The 24,091-nt window shown below is 37.5% G+C and overlaps 1 protein-coding gene across 6 annotated transcripts; it reads left to right on the forward strand.

Moving 5' to 3' along the window:
* The first annotated feature begins 249 nt into the window (after positions 1-249).
* On the forward strand, positions 250-22,113 carry LOC103714970 (UDP-N-acetylglucosamine diphosphorylase 2-like). 6 transcript variants are annotated; one of them, XM_008802460.5, is made up of 15 exons: positions 250-843; positions 1,321-1,375; positions 1,478-1,629; positions 4,313-4,352; positions 6,192-6,281; positions 6,359-6,471; positions 6,543-6,617; positions 7,528-7,567; positions 7,665-7,747; positions 7,824-7,901; positions 9,132-9,275; positions 11,749-11,816; positions 21,204-21,318; positions 21,519-21,675; positions 21,840-22,113. In XM_008802460.5, the coding sequence occupies exons 1-15, from the start codon at positions 676-678 to the stop codon at positions 21,935-21,937; spliced, it is 1,476 nt and encodes a 491-aa protein (XP_008800682.2). In that variant the 5' UTR covers positions 250-675; the 3' UTR covers positions 21,938-22,113. The 6 variants fall into 6 exon arrangements, 5 of the variants coding, with proteins under 5 accessions (XP_008800682.2, XP_008800681.2, XP_088567111.1 ...); XM_008802459.5 differs by having other exon boundaries at positions 493-843; positions 6,356-6,471; XM_026807650.3 differs by lacking the exon at positions 21,204-21,318 and having other exon boundaries at positions 544-843; positions 6,356-6,471.
* The last annotated feature ends 1,978 nt before the right edge of the window (positions 22,114-24,091 follow it).

Raw genomic sequence — 24,091 nt, forward strand, 5'->3', positions numbered from 1 at the left:
GTCGGCGACTTTCCCACGTCTTATCCCGTTGTCCGTTGTCGTCTTGAAGGCATGAGCTGGTGGTGGAGCAGACCAGCCATGGACCGTAGCCCCTAGCCTTGGCGACTTCTGTTCAGCTTTCACAGGGCCTCATGAGCGGCTCACTGCGGTGGGCCTTTTTCACCCTTCATGTGATCTTTTCTTTTTTTTGCAATGAGCGTGTTGAGTGGGTTCTTTCTTCACTCCCAAGGGTCCCAAAGAATTGAAAGCATATCGGAGGTTCACCAAACACTGGCATCCTCTCTCTTGCTCTTCCTCTTCTTCTTTTTTTTTTTCTTTTTTATTTAACAAAATTCAAAAAAAAAAAAAAAACTATACAAGGACTGAGACATGGACACGTGGTTGTCTCAAATGAAGCCTTCGGAGTAGCGCGTGGCTTCCAAATTTCCAAACTCAGTGCACTTTCTGCCGATCGCAATTTAAGATGGTCCTATCTGGTGGCAAGCACTTGTCAGGATTTTGTAAGTCACAAAGTCTGCGGTTATGGTCACAACACCAAAGAAATTCCACCGGACACCAGGGAATATATATAAACGGCTCCCTTTGCCTTGTGCTGGGGGGCTTTTCTATATGCCGTAGCTCTGTTTCGTTGGAGAGCGAGCGAGCGAGTGAGCGAGGCATAGAGAGATTAGAGATATGAAGGAGATGGTAGTGGGATCTGAGGCGGGGCGGAGGGCGACGCCGCCGCCGCCTCCGCCGCAGGCGCTGCTAGAGAGGCTTAAGGACTACGGCCAGGAGGACGCCTTCGCCCTCTGGGACGAGATCTTACCGGAGGAGCGCGACCTCGTCGTCAAGGATATCGAGGTCGGTCCCCCTCCCGTCCTCCAAGTTCCCTCGTTCCTCGGTTCTCGATCTATTTCAGCTAGATCTAGTCTCCTCCCTTCTCCATTGTACTGTTTAACGAATTTAATCTCAGAAATTGGGTTTTGGGGGGTTTTTTTCTGTTAAATTTGATGGGATTTTTTTTTTTGCTCAAGTAGTGTCCTTTTTTATCTAATGTTTTTCCTATTTTCATAAAGGAGTATGGATTCATTCTCCCCGTTTGGGCTGTAGCTTTTTGATAAAAAAGAGATTTTTTTTTCTCCTTGTTTGTTTGGATCCGCACGGGTTCTGTTTGACTTGTTTTGCTGTCTTGATAAGTTTTTTGTATTTTGATAATAGTGGAATTTAGTGCAAAGAAAAGAATTATTATCGGAATTTTAGTTTATATTGTAGATATTTTAGGAAACTGCACACCTGTAATAAGTGAAATGCTTAATTCTCGTAACACGTTGATAACAGAGCTTAGATCTTCCGAGGGTTGATCGAATCATTCGATGTTCTCTTGGATCACAAGGTGAGTAGTTTCACTTTCTTGAATTAATTCATGCAAAGGTCTTCTTTTATGAATGCCATGTTTAAATCCTTTTTCTTTGATTTGCGTCTTGGAAAAACATAGGCCATCCTTTGCCTGCGATTGAGCCTGTCCCAGAAGCTACTGTCTCAACAGTGGAAGAGAGAACCCCTGAAGAAAGAGAGAGGTGGTGGAAGAGGGGGCTGAAAGCCATTTCGGAAGGGAAGTTAGCTGTTGTCCTTCTGTCTGGCGGACAGGTATTCTGTTAGTTTTGTTGACCTTCTTTTCTACTGTGGTGATTATTATTTGTTCTTGCCTCCAACCCAAGGTGTCAATAGTGTTTCCAGGAGTACTTTATGCTTCTTTCAATATTAGTTATTTGTGCTCGGTGCCTGTTTTTGGTACCACTCCGCCTTGATTGGAAATTCACTTGTTGTTATATAATTATATTTGACGCCGATCAATACCATGACAGTCATCCCTTTAAACAAATTTAATGTAACATTGGTACATATCTTTGTTTCATTGTGCACATTAAATTATTGTTTGTTATTGTTTGTATGTATATTGTTCAAGTCAATGTATACCATGTGCAGGTTCTTCCTCTTTTTTCTAACTATTTTTATCATTATTCCATTGACCTCTCCTCTAATTTGATAGCATGGCTTATACTTTTGATCCATCAATTTGCGCATCCTATTTATGTATACTAACGAGTACAATGGCGATTTTCTTTCAATCATTGATTTTACATCTTTCTGGCACAAATACTAACCAATTTGACCTTATTTCTTTCATGATTTCCAGAATTTAAATGTATGCATTATGGCCTTTATGGCATATCTTTTGCTTCAACCCTAGAGTAGGTTCATGTTAAAATTGATTGTACAATATACATTGTTCTTGATTTTAGTTTAGACCGGAAATTATTGAAAATTTGAAATTATCTTGAAATTGCACAAAAATTATGTTAGAAATTTAACTCAATCCACATAGGTGCTTCCTCAACCTGAAAGAAGAGTAAGAGAGGGAAGAAGCAAAACAAAATAAAAATATTTTTTTTTTCAAAACTTGACTAAAATTAGAACAACATAGCTTCTTTTTGAAAACCTTGATTATCTCTTGAGAAGTTCTTTCCTTCAATTGGGGCAAGACTCTTATTTACTCACATCCTTTGTAACCAAACAAAAGTAAATTTTGATATCATCCCTCAATTGAAGAAGACAAGAAAGGGGAGAGTAATTTATTTTTTTTGTCCCATTAGAAATGGTTTTGTAATGGTTGTGAAACCACCCTTATTTTCTGATTCATGTTTTCCTATTCCTTTCCTTTTGCAGACATTCATGGAAAAACTCTGAGACAACATCAACTTCAAATATATTTGTGCTCTTTTTTTTTTTTCGGAGTAAGATGATGGAACACCTGATGTGTTACTTGACATATCCCAATTGTTCGAATCTTTGAACTCCAAAAAATCCTAACATAGTTGCTTCCATACGATAAGATCATAAATATCAGAGTCAGTTAAAGAAAATTTATACTTATGCCATAACATTAAGAAGTTCAAAAACAAGTAGGTTAATAATTCACAACCTAGGGGTGTGATCATACCAACACTACTGCACTGGATCCCATCAGGGATATTTCACAACCTAGACACTTAGTTGATATTGCTTTGTATTAACATTGTTCAAAATTCAGTTGTCTCCAAAAAGGACTGCCATGTGCCAACTCGTTAGCCAAGTTAAGAAGAAAGCTTCATTTTTGGAGCGCCACCAAGTATTGTGCCATGGCATGTCATGTCGAATTGTGAAAATTTGTCAGCACTCTATAACTCCCAAATGGAACTTTCTCGGTAACAAAACACATGACAACTCCTTGGTAGTAATTAACCTAAACAGATTTGTGAAGTATTCCTTGTTCAGCATTTTTTGGAAATAATCTTTTTTTTTTTTTGACATCCCCATCTTTCACAAAAATCATACTAGATTCAGTCTTAATTCATTCAACTTGATGTGTGCCTCTATTTTCCTTCTCCAACCAGGCCAGTTTGTAAATTTTCTCTTTTTATGTGCGGGTATGCAGTTGACCTCTACACACGCTTCATACAACACTTCTGCAGTTTCTTTGGTTCCCATGCCAAATATCTCATGGGACCCACAAAAGTATTAATTTTGTTTGGCTGCACCGTTGCATTCTAGTGCTGTTATCTCAATTCTAACGTGCATGAAAATTTACAGCACTTATCTCATAAATCTGTATCATGTCTTGCATGCACATACTCCAAAAACCAGAGATGCTATTCCCATATCTTTCATGCACATGCCTGAAACACAATTCCTATCATAGGTCTCCAAATCTAAAACCATGTCTCACTTTAACAAATACTGGGAGACACAGTAAAGAAGTAACATTAAAAATTACTTAAATGTGTATCCACTCTTTCGGTAGTTAATTCTCATTTCATATACATTGTGTTGCACTACTCAGTCTTATTCTTCAGACACCCAAATTTTTGGACAACAAATTTCAGGCATTGCCCCTTGACGTAGAACAACTTCTTTACTAAAATAACTCGCTCACTGTAGCTATATCTGGATCAACTGGCCCCAGGACAGCTAGCAAGATAGTGTCTTAAACTTGACAGATTCAGCTCTCTTATGATTTAGGTTGTTCCAAAAGCTTGGGCCAGAAGCTTCGTAAACTAGCATTAAATTGTTAGTAATTTTTAATACCTGTAATATGTTTGATATTCACCCATATGCACTTTTGTATCGCTGTAAATGTAATTGTTTGTTTCTGTTATTAAATTCTTTGTTCCATATATTTTCATCTTTACTGATTTAATTTTAGTGCATAATTATTCTTTTATGTTTTATATAGATTGTTCCGGACCAAATGAATATTGCAGTTATGGTTTTTATATGCTAAATGATGCAGGGAACCCGACTTGGAAGTTCAGATCCCAAGGGATGCTTGAGTAAGTTGTTGAGCTACCCATGCCATCTGATGCTATTTAGTTTCTTCTGATTTATTGTTATTTTTGTCAATATTGCAGTCTTAGTTTGGTCAAAAGGTACCATTGCACAGAAATAATGAATATCTAAAACAATTTATTTTGTTTGGATAGTTTCACGTGTAAGAACAAACATTACATGGGCATCTTGTAACTTACCTATGATTTGCACCAGAGAAAATATAATGATTATATATGGAATAAACTATCTGACAGAGAACAGTGACAGCCTTTTTTCTTACTTAATCCTCTATCTGACAGAGAACAGTGACAGCCTTTTTTCTTACTTAATCCTCTTTCACCTAGAAGGAAAAAACTTGGGCAGTAAAAAAAAAAATATCATAGATGAATTTTAGATAGTTATAGAAAGCTTAGAAATTTAAGACTGCTTTAATTTTGGTTGAGTTTATCAGTCTGAAATGATATGTATCCATGAAATTTAAAACTTTCTGATATAGTGAGTTATAGATGAGGTTGACCAGGAGTCCTACTTTGCGTATTTTGGGCCCTAGATCCATTATAGATAAGTCCGAGTCTTTTGGGATTAGATAGCATTGTCAGAAATTATGACTTCTGAGATGTCTATAACAGAACTTTGTGTAAGGTCGCTAGCAATGCATGTTTAATGGATTATTTTAAGTAAATTGTTTCTTCATGCAGATTCTACATATATTCCTCAAATCTTTTTCCCCGTGCCTTTATTTTTCTTCCTCTTAGCTTCTTGCCAAGCTTCATGTGCAACGCTGCTCAGTCTTTTCTGTTGCGAAAAATCTTCCTTTCTGATTAATGTCTTTTTATGTCCTGTTGTTAGTCAACTCCAATCCTCTATCAGATCTAATTACATTCTACTTTCCTTCTATAAGTAATCAACTCTTTACCTCATCCTCTCCTAGGATTAATTTTGAATTAGTAACTTCAATCTCATAATTACCACTTAACTTTTTGTATGATGAAATTTAATTTTGAGAAAAATTCACTTTAGTGCATCAAATTCATATTTGGCTGTAAACAGCAATTCTCTTGAACTTCTTGTACACTATTTACATGACAACATTAAAAATGTGTCCATGCAGTAGCAGAGTAGTGATACAGCAGGGATAAGTTGTTCTTTAACTTCTGTAGATTTACCATAAGCAGCAACCTGTTTTGTAACAACAACAAAATCTCGTACTTGACAGTTGCAATGGACATGAATGTTTCAATAGGAAGGAGTAATTAGGGAAAGGTTGCGATTTCATCAACTGGTGAAATGTCGTTTGCCCTTCAACAGTACATTTTTTTTCTTTTTGTTTAGATTACCAAATACACTTGTACTTTTGGTTGATGTACTTCCCTCCTCCCCCCTTCCCTCCCTTGTTTGCTCACTCACACGTGAACACAGAACCTTTCCAGAGAAAGAATCAAGAGGAGTGATTTTTGTAGTTGACACTTGAGAGTGCATTCATGGAAATGATCCTCATTGCCTCCTGCAATTATCTAGTCTTGCAGTGTTTTGTAGAGATGTGCAGTACACCAATCTTAACTGGCATCATTTCTGCACTTTCTTCTGATCAGGAATTACTTCCCTTTGTTGGGGTTCGTAGATGGTCTCTCGGTGACCAACTTAGTGGATATTATATGCAATGTCAAAAACATTGGTTGGCTTATGCTCCTTCATCTTTGTTATAATTTCACACAAATACTTTTGCAGGACCTTGGCTATTATGTTTCTAGAATTCCAAGTTTTGTTACCACATATGGTAATTATATAACAATTAACATGTGCCAAGTTACTCATGCTTGTTATTTTATCTTTTGCTTTAGATATTGGTCTTCCATCTGGGAAGTCACTTTTTCAGCTTCAAGCTGAGAGAATTTTGTGTGTCCAAAGGCTTGCAGCTCAGTCCACAGATGGTAAGAAATATATACTTGAACATTTGTTTTACCACAATCAATATGTCAGCTTAACCTTATACCTGTGCTACTAGCAGGTTCAGCAGGTACTGTGCCAATACACTGGTACATAATGACTAGCCCATTTACTGATGAAGCTACACGCAAGTTTTTTGAGAGCCATAAGTATTTTGGTTTGGAAGCTGATCAGGTAAAATTATTAACATATCCTTGGAGCTTGGAATTCGGATTTTCTGGGCTGACAATTATTTTTTGATGCAGGTCACCTTTTTTCAACAAGGTACTCTTCCATGTGTTTCTAGAGATGGTAGATTTATTATGGAGACTCCATACAAGGTATGTTCTAGCTTTTAGTTCTTGTATTTTGTTTAAAGTCTGGATTTTGTGGTTTGAAACTCAAGTTAAGATTATCTGTTTCTTTTCTAATAATTTAGCTTTGCTATGACAACTAGTCATTGTTTTCTCTTGTTGGATGCTAACTTGTAAACTGGATGCTCATGCGGGCTTCAATCTTTATATGCCCACCAATACTAGTCAATCCACAGTGATACGGGCTTGTTGATATTGTACAAGCGTACAACACTGGTAGACCATTATACTATGCCCATAAGCTCTTGGAGTGGAAAACACTAGGGATATTTTATAGCATTGATCAGCACTTCAATCTTTGATCCAAACACCCCTACAAGTGATATCTTGTAACCTTTTGAATGTTCTCAATATGTATTATTATAATCAATATAAACTCAAAATTATATTCATATAAACTTTTTTCTAGATTCTACTATCTAGAGTTTAACGAATTTAACCTGTGTTGAATTCCTCCAGTATAAAAATCTGATTACTGGCTTCCCCGGGAGTTCTACAATAGATGGATTTTTATTAATGGTCATTGGATATATGAATATAGATTTGAAAAGATTCATATTCCTTGTTGGAAAAATGTAATGTTGGATGCTGTTGACATTTCGGCCTGCATAAATGATGTTGATTTCATCAATATAACAATTTCCAATTGCTACTAGTGTGGTTGGATTCACTGCATTTTTTGTTTTCTTTGTTCATTTTTGGATATTTTATGGGTTTTGAATGTTAGTTAACTTTTAATGTTTCAAACCCTTGATATTCTTTCACTAGGATTGTCAGTAATTGACTTCTGTGATTCTCATGTTTTGTTATCTTGGATCTCATGGCATTAAAGGACATTATTTCACCCAATCATAACAACCTTATTTTGTAAAGCTAGGTGGCAAAGGCTCCTGATGGAAATGGAGGACTATATGCTGGTACGGTTTTTAGTTTTAATTAATAATATCTGATTGCCAGTTCTATCTTTCTGCAATAACTATTTTCCTTTGCTTGGTTTTTAATATTGTTTCTCAGCTCTAAGGTCTTCAAGATTACTGGAAGATATGGCTATGAGAGGTGTGAAATACGTGGATGTCTATGGAGTTGATAATGCTCTGGTGAGATCTGATGGTGCTGAAAAATTCTAGTGAACTGTCTTCCTGTGTAGTATACTAATTTATCCCCTGAGGGCAGGTCCGTGTCGCAGATCCACCATTCTTGGGATACTTTATTGATAAAGGTGTAACTGCTGCAGCAAAAGTTGTTCGCAAGGTAAAAAATAATATGAATGATAAAAGTGTAACTTGTTGAAATATTGCTCTTGACATTAACCTTGCATTGCAGTTGCAATTTGAGATTACCTTGAACTTCCCTACCATCATTTCAATTATTAAAGCAGCTGTTCAAGCACCAAAATAGATTATTTTTTATGTGCTCTTGTACTGTATCTTTTATGTTAAGATATCCAAAGTCCAAACATTAAATGAATTGATCTAAAATAACCATACAAAATTCTCCATGCTACATAGCCATGTGTCACCACTGCTTGCATATATTAAATTAGAAAAATGTTTTAAAAGGTCCAGAATTAGATTTAGAGTTTATTGGTATTTCCAATACAAAGTGCTCAATTGAAGCTACTATAACAGGATACGGCTTAAAGTTTATTGGTATGTTAAGCCGTCTTCAACTCTTATTTCTTTACTCTTTTCCGCATCAGGATGAAAACTGAAAAAATTTATTTTTTTGCTTTAAAACAATAAGAAATGCCCCATCTGCATTCCTTCTTTTTTGCACTAGAGGCCACCACAAAAAGCCTTTCCAATCCCGCATCCACAGAGGCGTCGAAACAGCAGATCCCTTTTCTCTTTTTCCATGGGTTGTTTCATCTAGAAGGCAAAAAAAAGAGCGCTACCCTGTTAGTGGGGCCGCCGCGCGAATGATTTGAAATGATGTTTGTTCCATTCTCAACGACGATCTTTGCTGGAAGACAGCAGATGAGCAGATCTTCTTCGGTAGGAAGAACAAGCCGAAAGGGAAAGAACCTAGAAAGAGGAGAGAAGAAACCTGTAATGCTCTAAGAGCTTCTAATAAGAAAAATTACTAATATGAGAAGATTATGTTAAGCTTATATTGATACTACGTTTCTGTAAACTCATACTATGTATAGGCTTTGATCCCAAAAGTCTTATTTGTGGTGCATTCATTAGGTGAGCCATGTGAATATGTTACCATGCCCCTGAGTTCATTGATCTTGAAATAAGCCGGTGCATGATTTGCGAGACTTGTTATTTGTATTGAAGTTAGATTTTTTCTGCAGCTATGGATTGATCACTTTGTGCCAAAAGGTTGTGTTGCATGTATGCCAAAATATGTCCTACTTTCATTATCTTGTTTAGATTGGCTTCTTGGCTCTACAAATGTTTTTGTAGAATAAACCTCTCTACACTCTATATCACTCTTTTACTAAGAATCTACTTTCCAATTTGGACTTAAATTCAGGCTTACCCACAAGAGAAGGTTGGGGTCTTTGTCCAGCGGGGTAGAGGTGGGCCTCTTACCGTGATTGAATATGGTGAAATGGATCCATCAATGGCTTCTGAGATCAATCAGACTACCGGGCGCCTTCGCTTTTGTTGGAGTAATGTAAACTACTATGCTCTTTAGTACCTAATATCTCAGCTCAAAGCTTGTAGTTGTGGATTGCATATGTATTGAAAACATCAGTTTATGGGATAAAATATTGAAAGCATAGATGTCAAATGGATTTCATTTTATTAGTTTTAGTATCTATTATCTAGAATCGTTTATTATCAGTTACAGTGCAAATAAAAAATTGGTTAGCTAAAGTCACTGTAACATGCTAATGAAACAATTTTATCTTTATGATTTTCAATACATTACACTTCCGTGTGACATTATTTTCGGAGTTTTCTCAGAGTTTCAACCAGATGCAATATTAATAGGTAAAATTTTGATTACATTAATAGGTTTTAATATTAATATTAATAGGTTTTGCGTCAACACTGTTTCATTGATTCTGCATATTTGTTCTTCTGGGAAAAATTTAAATATTACTTAGTTATCAGAAAACATACTGAACATAAAGTTGATCAAAAATCCTCTCTCAACTATATAGTGTCTGTTATAGGAATTATCTTTCTCTCAATAAAGTTAACACAGTAACAAAGTGTAGTATTTCAAGACATTTACTCATGACATCTTCTTTGCTATGTTCTTTTTGTCTCTTTCTTTTATGGTCTGAAGGCACTTGCTATGTCAAACATAACATCGCTAATTTTTTATAAATCTCATGATTGTGAAATTTGTGTAACAAAATATAAATGAATCATAACACAGTATTTTTATCAGTTACAGGGGTCAGTGACTGGTATCTCCTTTCGAACCACAGCCGTGCACCACGTGCTCTCAAGCGGCCTCTCAGCACAAGAATTTGAGAAAAATCATAAAAGAAATTTTATTAATCGAATTGATTGATTGATTACTGAGTACAACGAAGGGATTTTTATTACAGATATTTTCTAAGGCCAATAGGCTTTTCCTAACTTCTACAGGATATAATTACCTAAAAGAAAATAAAAAGATAAATATCAAAAAAATAGTATAAAACAATTTACCGAGTTGTGTTGGACTTTTACCTCATCTAACATCAGTTTCTAGAAGAAAGAAGCAAGAAAATTTGGGTAAAAATAAAAGAAAAATCGTTCTTAAATTATTATGGCATGGAATGGTAATTTCATAAATATCTGGATTCATCTGCATGGGCACCTTTTCTATAAATGGGCCATATCTCCGTCATCCAAACTCCATTTTAGACAATTCAAAAGACGTACTGGAATTAATTTCATCCGAATTTAATCATGCTAATACTAGTGAAACCTCCTTTTGGACTGATATGCATAAAGTTGCTCTTTTCATGTGGATTAACTTAATCTTCAAAAACGTGCCGTTAGATATTTGTGAGTCAAGTCTTACCTTGTATCCTTCCGTAGAGTCATACTAGAGGTCAGATGGATGGCCAGAATGTGTTCCATCCTATTAGTGAATCATAGCATGAATATCAAGGAATCTGTTTTCAAGTTTATTTAAACACAGTTTTTGGTGTAGCCATGCTAACCTCTTGAGCTTTGACAATCTTCCATCGCTTATGTTACCTTCAGAAGACCTCTTTCTGCATATATTTGAACCCTGCTTGCTCCTAGTTTTGCCTTGGGTTTGAAGATGTGGCAATGGCAAGTATGGTATACTTCTGGATTGCTTCCTCCATTCTACGATCGCCACCTCCATTAGCTAGATTGAAGAGTTCAATTCCTTTGTTCCATAGGATAATATTGTTCAGTCTCATAAGTTATCATCAAAAAACTTGTTTTCTTTTCATGAGGAGAATCATATTTCAAATGTTCGTTAAAAAATCATAATATTATTATTATCTGTGTTCAGTATTGTATGAATGCTTAAATCTAATGAAGATTTCTTGAACTTGTTTGTTTGATTCAGCTGTCTTTATGCTGATCTTGAGAATTAAATCACTGCTCTATTTAGACCTGAGAATGCCAATGATTACATGTATATTTGTTCTAGGACTTGCTTCTGGAATTCATGGTTCTTCTAGCTATGCCTAATGTAAAAAATAGGGATACAAAAAGGAAGCGAAAATATCCATCATATAGTTCAGCAAGCTTGTGCCTTGTATGTCCGAAGAGCTCATTTTGATCAATATGACTGCCAAGAGAAGTTAATCATATTAGTTAATTCACTCTATTTTAGATGCACCATAAAAAAAATTGTAATCTAAGCATCATGGTTGGATCACAATTTTTCAATGATCTACACCAGATGAAAAGTTATTACTAAAAGATTTGAATAGTTGAGATGTTAGAACAAAAGTTGCAAGGGCAGAATCATAGTTTGTGAGATTTTCTTAGTGGCATCATCTACTAATCATCTCTTCAATGGTAGCCATTTGCTTAGAAAAATCATTGTAATTTGTCTTAATCTGCATTGTTGGATTTCATTGTTACCTCTCATCTTGTTCTTATTTCTCACTCTGGAGAATGAAGCTGTATTTACACTCTTACATCTTCCACGTGTATTTTAGATATGCTTACATATGTTCACGCTGGATTTTCTAAATCAAGTTGCAAATGGCCTTGAGAAAGACAGCATGTTAGTAATCCTTCGTATTCTCCCTTCTCATGGTTAACTCCACCTTAATCTATTGACTCTCTCTTTTCTTATATCGCATTAATCATTTTTCTAATTTTCATCTATGCTGTACTTCATATTATATTTGTAACCTGCATTTTCATCTGTCTAATCAGATTCAGTTTGAAACTTTGAATAAATGAGCATTAATTACCTTTAGTTTACAAAGTTTATGGAAATGATTATGTTGTAAGATTGAACTGGATGCTTTCCATACCTTTAGTTTACATTAGTCATATATTTGAATATATTTTATTTCTGGCTTATGATGCACTATTTGTCCAATTTATGTATGTGCTAAGATTTATATTCTTCAGACTAAAATAAATTGGATTTTGTGTTGTGAACATGTACATGATAATTGGTTTAGCCAATGTATAATGTCATATTTAGTTAACAATGAGCTAGTATCACCCAATTCAACAATGGTTAATAATTAAGAGTATCTATGAATGTAACTGCAGATTCACCTACAAATACAAGGTGGCAAATAAGGTGTGGAATAAAAGGAGAAACCAGATCAATTATATGAGTCATGATATGAGACCTCTATCAACATATTAGATCACTAGCCAGTTGGATATAAGGGGTCTGGCTAATAATGGAAAAATGGTTAGAGTAAAGCTAAAACCAATATGACAAGTCGAGCACACTATGCATGGCATTAGAAGCAAAGTCCTAACACTATGGTTGTATCTGGTTTGGGAATAAGAAAAAACGGAATAGGAACAATTGTGCTTATTGTAATAATTATTCTACAACCACCCCCCCCCCCCCCCCCCCCCCCCCCCCCCGCCGCCGCTGTTTTCTCCCTTTTGGCAACAATCTTTGGAACAACTCTAGGGTGAGGGTGTTTTTGTCCATCAAGAAGAGGTGGCAGATATAAGTGAGAACCCTATGCTAGGAATAGCTTATGACAGCTTTTCTGTGGAATATTTATGCTTGGCAGAAGCACGTTTGACCATAATTCTTATTCCTTGGGTATGCCTTTCTTTTAAAGCTGTTTGACAGGCATAAGTCCTATTCTTGTGCGTAATTTATTCCCAAACCAAATGCTGCATAATTGTGGTATTGTAAAGAGAAGCCCAACATATCCTCTTATACCAAATTTATTTAAAGTTTTCTGCCTCGATATATCATTTTGTATAACAGCTAATCTACATCAAAGTTAGGTGTTGCACACAAAGGACCAAGCTCACCATACTGCTATATACCGCCCTATGTCGGGCATACCATGCCGTACCTGTTCTGAACCAAGACTCGGTATGCCAAGTCTCAGTACGCCGAACCAACCCCCATATCGGAGTATAGATACTATATCAGCATGATATCGGTACTGGGTTTGGTACCGAGTTTGTGAACCTTGTTAAAGACTTCATTGTATGTATCTCCTTTTTTTTAGATATGGATATTAACCATATTTTAACATCAATGTTCCCTTCAAAATACTGCATAGTGTCTTATATAGCAAGATATGTATGAAATGAGATGATGTTCATATTATAGCGATATTTTGGACATGAAGTACCCAGCTTCTCCGTTAATGATAGATTCAGCGTGGCAGAAAAAATCCTCGGAGGTTTTAGTGATTCTAGTGAAGCTTCGACCTTTGTTGGTTTAATAAATGTAAAACTAAGTTAGCTTTAAGAATCATCTTGCCATTTGTCCTGATTCATAGCTGCTGCCTTCATCATAAGAACCTTCCTCAGATCCGTCTCACACTTATCTTCTATGGTCTAATTCTTATAGATGAATCATGTCTACTTCGATCTTCCTAGTTTTTGTACAATTTACTTGTAAAACAATTAACTGGAAGCACTGCATTCTCATCTCATCTCATGGTTTTAACCTAAGAACATGGCTCTGTCCTCCTAACAAAGTGCTTCACCATTACAGGGTAGTACTTGTGAAGTCCGTGTTTAGGCACATATTTCCTTGCATGAAATAGGCTTGTATGGTGAAAGGATCATCCAAAATTGTTGGTGTTAATGTGCTCATAAAAATCAACAAAATAAAGATAGTTATGACAGAATCACTATGAGAACATATAGTAATGAAATTAGGGTGATAGACTTGCTAACAAGCAGTAAAGTTGAAAATGAAGCTTGAGAAGCATGGAACACGAAATTGACCAGTTTACAAATACTCACTAGGCTAAAAAATAGCAAAATAGACTCCAAGACACAATATAGCTATATATAGTGCTAGGTAGCTACAGGAGGAAACCAGCAATGCTCAAAGAAAAGGAACAAACTTCAAGACCAAAAGACAAAAATTGGGCATGTAAGATTTCGGAAAAATTATGAGTTGCAATCATTTTTGCAAGCCTTCTCTTATTCTTGTCTAGTGTCATAGCCTTCACGATGTTTGTGCCCCTTCATATCCTCAATTGTCATTCAGTGTAAGTTGATGTTCCCCCTTAAACTTGCCAAACTCTTTGACCCAATTATCACTCTGCCCCCACCCTTGCAGCAAAAAAAAAAAAAAGAGAAGAAAGAAAGAAGGATTATTTACCTGTTATTGGTATATATGTCTATTGCACGTAGGCATATTACCCATAGTAGTTCACCATCACTCAATAATATTTGCAAAAAGACAAACCTATGTTTGATGGAATAATTAATAGATCTTTATATATTTTTCCACTCATGCCATTAGCAGCTGGAATATGGTTCTCTAGATATTGGAGAAGTAAATGGCTTAAATAATGCATATAGTTTTATGTGAAATTCATAGTCCAAAGTACTTGCAATCATGACCAATAATTAAGCGCTTTCAAATAGTATGCTGGGTGCACGACATCAATTTGACCATACTTGGAACATAAAATAGTCTATTGAGAAACAAATAATAACATTATTAGGGGTAACCACTAAACACGTAGGCCAGTACAAAATTCCATGAAATTCCTCTATTCTTGCAAAGAACATTATCTTCGAATATTGTTCTCATCATTTGGTTGAAAATAAACTTGTATTTGGGCATGTGAACCCTTATTTTCGGCCCTCAGTCTCAATGTAGGTTTAATTTAGGAAAGCAAATTGCAATAAAGAATGTATCTTGTGGTCTATTTCTTTTGCAGGTGGACTTTGGATTAAATTAGAAAAGCTTATAGAATAGAGGTCCCTTAGGTTATTTCTAGATGAACTCTTCAAAACAAGATTTTAAATTCGGTGGGACAAGGCTATTGCGGTTTTTCATGGAACCAAGGAAAGCCGTACCGGCCGGTACGGGCTGGTACGTACCGGTCCGGTCCTTGACCGGTACCGGAAACAGATGAACACCGGTATTTTCCGGTTTTCATCTGCGAACTGGCCGGTACGGAGCCCGTACCGGCCGGTACCGCTTGGTACTGGCCTCGTACCGGTGCGAACCGGCCGGTACGGCTTTTTTTTGGGGGGGGGGCGAACCACGGCGCGAGGTGGTTTTTAAAACCATGCGCGGGCGTGTGGTTTTAAGGAAAGAAGCGGCCCACGGGCCACTTCTGTCCAAAAAAAAAGCCGTTTTTTTTTTTGGGAACCACAGCGCCACGCGCTGTGGTTTTTTAAAACCACGCGCCCGCGCGTGGTTTTAAGGAAAGAAGTGGCCGTCAAAAAAAAAAAACCTGCAATTTTTTTTTTTAGGGGGAACCACAGCGCCACGCGCTGTGGTTTTTAAACCACCGCGTGGCGCGTGGTTTTTTAACCACCGCGTGGCGCGTGGTTTTAAGGAAAGAAGTGGCCCGTGGGCCACTTCTGTCAAATAAATAAATAAAAAAAGCTGTGGCCGAGGCCACAGCTTTTTTTTTGATGGGAAAGGAAGTGGCCTCCGGCCACTCATTCCCATAAAAAAAATAAATTTTTTGAGTTGACAGCTTCGCTCGTTTGGTTATAAAAACCGAACGAGAGGCTCTGTTAATAACTCCAGAATAACTAAAATCTAGGAATGAGCCTCTGAAGAGTAATCAGAGATGGAAAGATTTGAAAGATAGCCCATAAATTGAGGAGGAGGTCCTGCCCAAAAAATCTAGCGGAGACTATTTAAGGTGCGGTTTTTTTGTCCTATGTTATTTCATTAATTTTGTTAATAATTTATTTAAAAAAATAGTTTATAAATTACTTAAATAATAACATAATGCAAAAATTTACTTTATTAGCTTAAAATTTTTTTGATAACTTGTCCTTTTATGATAGAAATGGAGCTATCAATAAAAACGAACCCTGCAAAGCGTAATATTGGCTGGTCTTATGGGCAAAGACTTGGAAGTGAGGGGCAACAACACCAGTTTCAATGCAAGTTTTGCGACAAGGTTTTCAAGGGAGGAGGGGTAACCAGGTTGAAGCAACATTTAGCCGGAAATTCTGGTGAGGTTGCTACGTGCCCAAATTGTCCTAGCGAGATTCGTGTGCTGATGAGGCAGAATCTCGCTGAGGCCAAAGAAGCGAAGGAGATGGCTTCCAAGAAGAGGGCGGAGGTCGATCGCCAAGCGGCAGAGCCACCTTCTTATCACTCTAGGGAGCCAGAGGAAGTCGAGGATCTAGATGAGGAGGAGGCAGATATTCAGGCGGCCATGCATGCAAGTCTGGATAATCAGTGGCAGCAGGAGGAGGTGGCCAGGCATAAGGCTCGATTTGGGCCCTCTGCATACGAGTCGGGCGGCGGTTCTGGGAGCACTAGACAAGATCCAGAGTTCTTGAGGGCAACTTCAGTCAGCAAAGAACGTGGCCGAATTGCATCTATGCTGGGTAGTTTTGGTAGCCGAAAGAAGTCATCTAGAGGAATTCCACAAGGTGCGACAATTCATGATGTAGATCCGCATGCTTTCTCCAGTAGAGATTCAAGGCAGCAGAGGGTAGACACAATGTGGATGAAGGATAAGAAGAAAACTATGTGGCGAGCTATTGGATCCTGGTTTCACTTCAGCCACATCCTAGCGAATGTGGCAGACAATACATACTACAGGTCTGCCATTGCCGCCATACAAGCTGCCGGTCCCGGTGTAGCTCCTCCAAGCCCGAAGGACATATACGGTGAGCTTCTTGACAACAATAAGGAGGAGCTGGAGAATTGGATTGACTCCTACAAGAGCAAGTGGCCCATATATGGACTAACCATCATGTGCGATGGTTGGACCGGTCCGACCAGGCGGAGCATCATCAACTTTCTGACATACTGTGATGCTAAGACCTTCTTCCACAAATCGATTGATGCTTCGGCTTATGTGCACAACACCTCGTACATGCTGAAACTTATGGAGGATGTGATTGATCTGGTAGGAGAGGAGAATGTCGTGCAGGTCGTCACTGATAATGGGCCGCAATATAAGGCTGCCGGGCAGGTCTTGATGGAGCGGTGGCCACATATTTTCTGGACCCCATGTGCTGCACATTGTATCGATCTTATGTTGATGGACATTGGAAAGATCCGTAGGGTGCAACAAACGGTGGAGACAGCCCAACGCATTACCAGGTATATTTATAACCATAACTGGGTCCTTTCATTGATGAGAAAGTATGCAGGGGGAGAGATTCTGAGACCAGGAGTCACACGGTTTGCTACCAACTTCATCGCACTTGATAGCATACTCGAGAAGAGAGGAGCCCTACGTCAGATGTTTGCCAGTTCCGAGTGGTATGATAGTAGATATTCTTATGCCGGCACTGAAGGGAGCAAGATAGAAGACTTGGTGACGAGACAGCCATTCTGGCAGTGGGCTACTACAATAGTCAAAGCTATCAAACCATTATATGAAGTGCTGCGGGCCGTAGATAGCGAGATCTACCCCCAGATGGGGTTTTTGTATCACATGATGGTCAAGGCAAAGGATCAGATTATGGAGGCAGATCCAGCACATGGCCGGTCATACATCAACATCATTGAGCAATGGTGGGGAATGCAAATGGGTACGGAATTACATCTAGCAGGTAAGCTAAGATATAATTATAGTGACAATTATAGTGATGGATATAATTATATAATTATGCTAAGATAGTCTCGTATATGTGCAGCATACTACCTAAACCCCCGGTTTCAGTACAACATAGATGGAATTGGTATGGATGAAACACTTCTGGATGCTTTGCGTAATGTGATTTACAAGATGGAGGCAGATCCAGAAAAAGCGGCCCTATGTCTTGAAGAGGTAATTATGATTTAGTAATTACCAGTATGTGTAAGTATATCGGCATCTTCAATTATTAACATGGTTTTCTTATGCTTATTTTTCACAGAGCAAATTATTTAGAGAGGGCAGCTACAGTTTTGGCCAACGAGCGGCTGTCGTCAGCAAACACAATATGAATCCAGGTACATGACACATCAGGAAAATATTCACCTGGTGTTACTTAGTTACTATTATGGAACTATCATATATGTAATTTTCATAAATATTTTTGCAGCTGAATGGTGGGTGCATTTTGGCGGATCCGCAAGAAATGTAAGGCGGATAGCTATCTGGATCTTCTCCCAGTCAGTCTCTTCTAGTGGATGTGAGCGCAATTGGTCCACCTTCGCCCTTGTCCACAGCAAACAAAGAAATCGTTTGACGCAAAAGCTCCTCAACGACCTTGTTTATGTGCATTACAATTTGCGGTTGAGGCTAAAGTGCATCCAGGAGGAAGTGGAGCTCAAGTATACAGATCCGATTTACGGGTCCTTCACCGCTGATGACGATGATCCACTACTCGGCTGGCTTGTAGGCCAGCAGCAGGAGCCCGAGTTTGACGAGCCAGGATCGCCTCCACGACCAGCTACCTTCATAGCCACCGAAGCTGGGGTCGATCCAGAGCAATGGGCTGAGCGCAATATTCCACGCACTCCCAGAGCTGATCAACCGCAGGCACAGGGGAGCCAGACAGAGAGGGCCAGAAAAGAAAAATAAAGAATCCCAATGGAGAGTGTCGAGGAAGAGACTTGGACTAGCAGTGATGAAGGTTCTGGTGGTGATGGATCTTCTAGCCATGGAGGGAGCGGAGGACAGTATGGTACTCATGAGACAGCCGGAGGGTGGTCTTTATTTCACCGGTGAGTCCCAATTTATGGGTGCTACACAGGATACGGACCACGGTCGACCACCTGATAGATTTCGTAAGGATATTATTGGATATAGAAGACGGGCTCCTCGAGGTCGTTCAGGAAGACATGATACGACTGCAGATCCGACAACATACGGATAGGGATTCTATTATCCACAGCCTCAGCCTGACGAATATGGATATGGTGCATTGGATTTTGCTTCCGCCATATTTGGATGGGCCCCTACACAATCAGAGGACACCTCTCAGAGCCAAAGCGTGAGCGAGAGATCCGACAGTTCTTATAACGTGGCGCGCGTTCCTTCTGATTGGGTTGATTTGCCTCCTCCTGATTATACTTATGATCCAGATATCTACGAGAGCCATCGGCACTCTTCCCGATTTTAAATATCCTAGAGTACTTTAAATGTATGTAAATGATTGTATCTTAATTTGAAGATATTTTATGTGTATGATTTTATCATTTGGAACGGGAGAAAAACATAACATGCAATCATGCATCATATATGTTTCAAATTTCAACCCTAAATTTAAATATAAAAACATCAAAAATCATGAAAAAAGCAATAAAAAAACATCAATTTTTACTTAATTTAAGATCCAACAGAGACAACATTTTAAAAAAAAAAAGTTTGGCTCGCGGTACCGGTCCGGACCGGTACCGTACGGTCTGGCCGGCCACCGGTACGCCGATCCGGACCAGTACGGCGGACCTTGCATGGAACGGATGCCCTGCGTCCCAGTACTTGGATAGTAGATATTCTGTACCATCCTAGTCCATTTCCTAAGTCATCCGATCTCGATACTTAGAATGGTGGGGTGCCCCACCATCCGACCGGTATTTAAAACCTTGGTTCAAAATGTCACAGTTAGGGATACAAAATTATCATTCTTTGATAGTGCACTAACCTTTATGTGCTTTATGAATTGTCATACTGATCAGGTTTGCCCTTTAATCCACTTGCAGAAGGTATTCTTAGATTCCTAGCTTTTTTATATTATCTGTAAACAAGCTAGAGGAAGACCTCAAAGATATTTACTGAGACCAGACGTACTCTTGACAACAGAAGAGATCGTTTTGAGCTCTGTATAATAAAGCCACCATTAGCTGTGGCATCCATAGTTCATATAAGATTTCATCAGCCAAAAGACACCGCCGAATGGTAACTAGTTTCATGGAAAGCATGACCAAAATTGATCTGATATGTTGGGATTTTGGAACTCGCGTGAGGTCCGATAGGGATATCTCCTAAACTTACTCTGTATGACATTGTCAGAGGCAATACAATAATATTGATCTTAAAAATAATGCTATTAAGTGTATAATATCTGTGTGCATTCTCACTCAGGTAGAAATATGTGGAGGCAATCACATAGAGGCAGAAGAATACCAGATTTGTTATACACAAGGTCCAACATATAAATTAGCATGACTTGCAGTTGTCCAACAATGCCCTTGTTTAGGCATGGGGTGATTTTTTCACTTTATAAGCTATGTTACTTTTGCAGATATATGTCGTCGGTGCTCGTGATTTTAATATGAATTACAGGTTGGTAATGGTTTAGATCAGTTTGGATGTCTCTTTCCTTTTACCTTTTCAATCTCACACTTGTAGAGTGGGAACTATACTATTTCACATAATTTATCATGTCATAACGAAGTTATAGGTGTGACAGTGTCCATCGATCTTCAGTATAAACATCTGTAGTTTAATGCTACTTTAATCATCTGCCTTACATGGTAAAGCTTTATATAAACTTAAATCTCTGGCTAATTATTTACAAGAACAGCTTTTTTGGCATGTGCTATCATTTTCGGTCTTGTTGACAGTGTTCAACCATGTTGTATTTTCTTTTCTTTTATCTGCCAATATGAAGGTTTTATTTGCTTAGATGCGGAGAAATAGGAACCTTATTTGTCTTGATTTGTAGTGTAGATTGTAATAACTATCTGTTCTTGATATGGATGTGAGGGGTCATGTGTGCTAACTTTGGAGAAACTAACAGATTGACTTGTCAGCAATTACATTCTGGCATTTCCCCCCTTTTTAAATGCCAGCACCAATTTGTAATGCTATTGCACCTTTTTTACTTCTACCAAATACTGTATGCGCCCCAAGTATAACTGATAACTGTTGGACACATGTTCGTAGACACTATTCTCAGAGGGTATAATGTCCATTTTGGTCACTAATTCTTTCTGATATCATATGTTTCTGAAATGCTTAACCCCTTGTCTGGTCACTTGTTGATATGACGATGTGGATGAACTGATATTACTGCATTTTTTCATGTAATATGCATCTGATATATATGGAGTGCCTTGTGAATGCAGTTACCACCTAGCTGAAAAAAAGATTCCTTCTATTCATGGATGTACCATAGGTTTGAAACTTGAACAGTTTATATTTGATGCATTTGCATATGCTCCATCAACGGCACTATTTGAGGTTAGCTTTCTATACATTCTGTTTGCATTCTTCTGTTGAGAGTAATTTTATTTTCATTGGGAATTAGTATGGCTATATGCATTATGACTTGTTATTGCTGCTTTGATGAATATCTGGGGAAGACAGTTTAGTGGTGGGAAATGAAAGAACAATGATGTAAGTTGCGATCTTTTCTCATCCTGTATTGCTTTTGAAAACAGGTCGTCCGGGAGGAGGAATTTGCACCAGTTAAAAATGCTAATGGGGCAAGTTATGACACTCCTGATAGTGCTCGGCTTATGCTTCTCCGCCTCCACAGCCGCTGGGTGGTTGCTGCAGGTGGCTTCTTAACACATTCAGTGCCACTATATTTAACTGGTAATCTTCCCATTGACTATAGTTGTTATTCTGTGATAATAATAATGTTGTGGTGGATGCCTTTAGGCTTTGAAACAAGCGTATTCTACTATTGTGTGAGACTTTGCTTCCTATGCAAATTTAGTAAAAACGCAGTCCTGCAATTTGATAGATATCTTTCTCAGGTGTGGAAATCTCACCTCTATGCTCATATGCTGGAGAGAACCTTGAAGCTATATGCCGTGGAAGAACGTTTCATGCACCATGTGAGATTGCATTCTAGGCGGAGTAATTGCCAGCACAATTTTTGAGTTGCCAGCCTTCTCTGGTAATACAAGCATCGGATTATCCTTGAAATTAACATAAAATGTATTGTACAACACCATATGATCCCTCAACTTGGATGCGATTTGGTCTTATCACTTTTAATGAGATGTGTAATTCTTACTGCTTATTCAATTTTTCCTGTTAACGGTTCCTGAAGTGTCTGCGTTACTTGTTAGTGTTGATAGTTGAAATCAAGTTTTAGCATATTTGGTTTGGGGTGCAATACTGTGCAGTGAGAGAAACCAATAGTCCATATGTAATTCACTAATCTTTGTTACCCGTTTCTCTCAATGCTATATCATTTCATTTGACTATCATGCTAATTGTTTGCAATTTGGTCGACACAATACCAAATTGGTTTGTGGAAAGACTTTATGTAACATTAAAGAACCAGACCTGTCTGGAATATCACAATCATGGTGAAAGAGAGACCAGAAGCTGCTTGTATTTTCAATTACACCTTGAGTTGCACTCGGTAAATTAAGCATGTCGACATCCAATGCTTGATAATCCAAGTTGGCATTAACTGGCCTTCCTTTGGATTGCTAGATTGCTTTAAGAATGCAGCATGATCGTAGGAGGTTCCACTGCCGAATTCTCACCATTGTCAGCTACCAAGGCCTTATTCTAGTTGACTATTATACCATATATTTGCCACTAAGGCTCCATTTGGGAGAGTTTTTAGAGGGCCAAAAAAATATTTTTTTGACCCTTTTGGTCCTCCAAAAGTACTTTTAAATATTTTTTGGCCATCCAAAAGTATTTTTAGATGAAATAGATGTGTGGTAAAAATTTTGGAAAGCAGTTTTAGCTTTTTCAGAAAGCTAAAAATAGCTTTTTGGGAAAAACTCCATTTTGGAGCTTTCCGAAAAAACATTTTAAGGATATGTAGGAAAACTTTTTTTAATCAAAATATCCATAATAAAATATAACAATTACACAAAATATTTTTTTATAATTCTGAAAATTTGTGGAAAAGTGAAAAATTAATTTATGCTAATAATTATAATATTTTATACCTTTATTATCATATTATACTATAAATATAATATTATATTACATTATATCATAATATATTAATATGTTATGTTAAATAATTTAATATTAGGTTATATTATGAAAAATTAATTTATGCTAATAAATATAATGTTTTGTACCTTTGTTATTGTATTGTACTATAAATATCATATTATATTACATTATATAATAATGCAGTGATATGTTATGTTAAATAATTTAATATTATATTAAATTATTATGCTATAGTATATAATATTATATTGCTATATTATAATAATATTATATTATATTACAGTAATATTATACTATATCATATATTTATGTATTAATATATGTTATATTTTATTATGCTCTGTTGTATAATACTATGCAATGTCCTTTATGGTAATTTGTCATACAATGTCCTTGATGTATTTTCTTTTTATTAGGCCTCTGCTAAGGTCAGTGTAAAAGTTCAAAACTAATGAAAATAAATAATTTTTCAAAATATCTGACTTCAGCTTTTGTTCTTGTTGTTTGTTTTCTTTGCTTGAGTCTAGGTCGTTGCCCCAAGCTTCGACCTTTTCTTGTAGCTCTTTTTGTTTACCTTTTGCCGAGGTCAACGTATATACCAAAGAACAATGAAAGTAAAGGAATTTTTCAAAGTACCTGACTTTGGCCTTTACTTGTTGTTGTTCATTTTTTTGTTTGAGTTTGGGTTGCACACCGAACTCTTCCCCTTACATTTAATTTTGTCCAGGAAGGTTCGGTCTGGAGCTCAGCTTCTTGGTCGATCTTGTTGAAGTTTGGCTCCCAAAGAATTTTGAGTGAGCTCAACTTGAGGAGGTCCCATGTCAGCTCGAGATGTCTTTCTTGCTGACCTTCTCCAAACTTCAGTTCTAGAGAAATTCTGAGTGAGCTTGGCTTGAGGAGGTCTCAGGTCAACTCGGGTTGTCTTCTTTGTTTGTCATATCTGAAGTCTTGCTTCAAAGAAATTTTGAGTGAGCTCAACTTGAGGAGGTCCCAGGTCGGCCAGGGGTATCTCCTTTGTCGAGCATCTCTAGAGTCTTGCTTTAGACAAATTTCGGGTGAGATCGGCTTGAGGAAATGT

Source organism: Phoenix dactylifera, chromosome 14 (genome assembly GCF_051530095.1).
Source record: "Phoenix dactylifera cultivar Ajwa chromosome 14, Ajwa_hap1_PhDact_Kaust_v1.1, whole genome shotgun sequence".
In the NCBI taxonomy this organism is placed as follows: domain Eukaryota; kingdom Viridiplantae; phylum Streptophyta; class Magnoliopsida; order Arecales; family Arecaceae; genus Phoenix; species Phoenix dactylifera.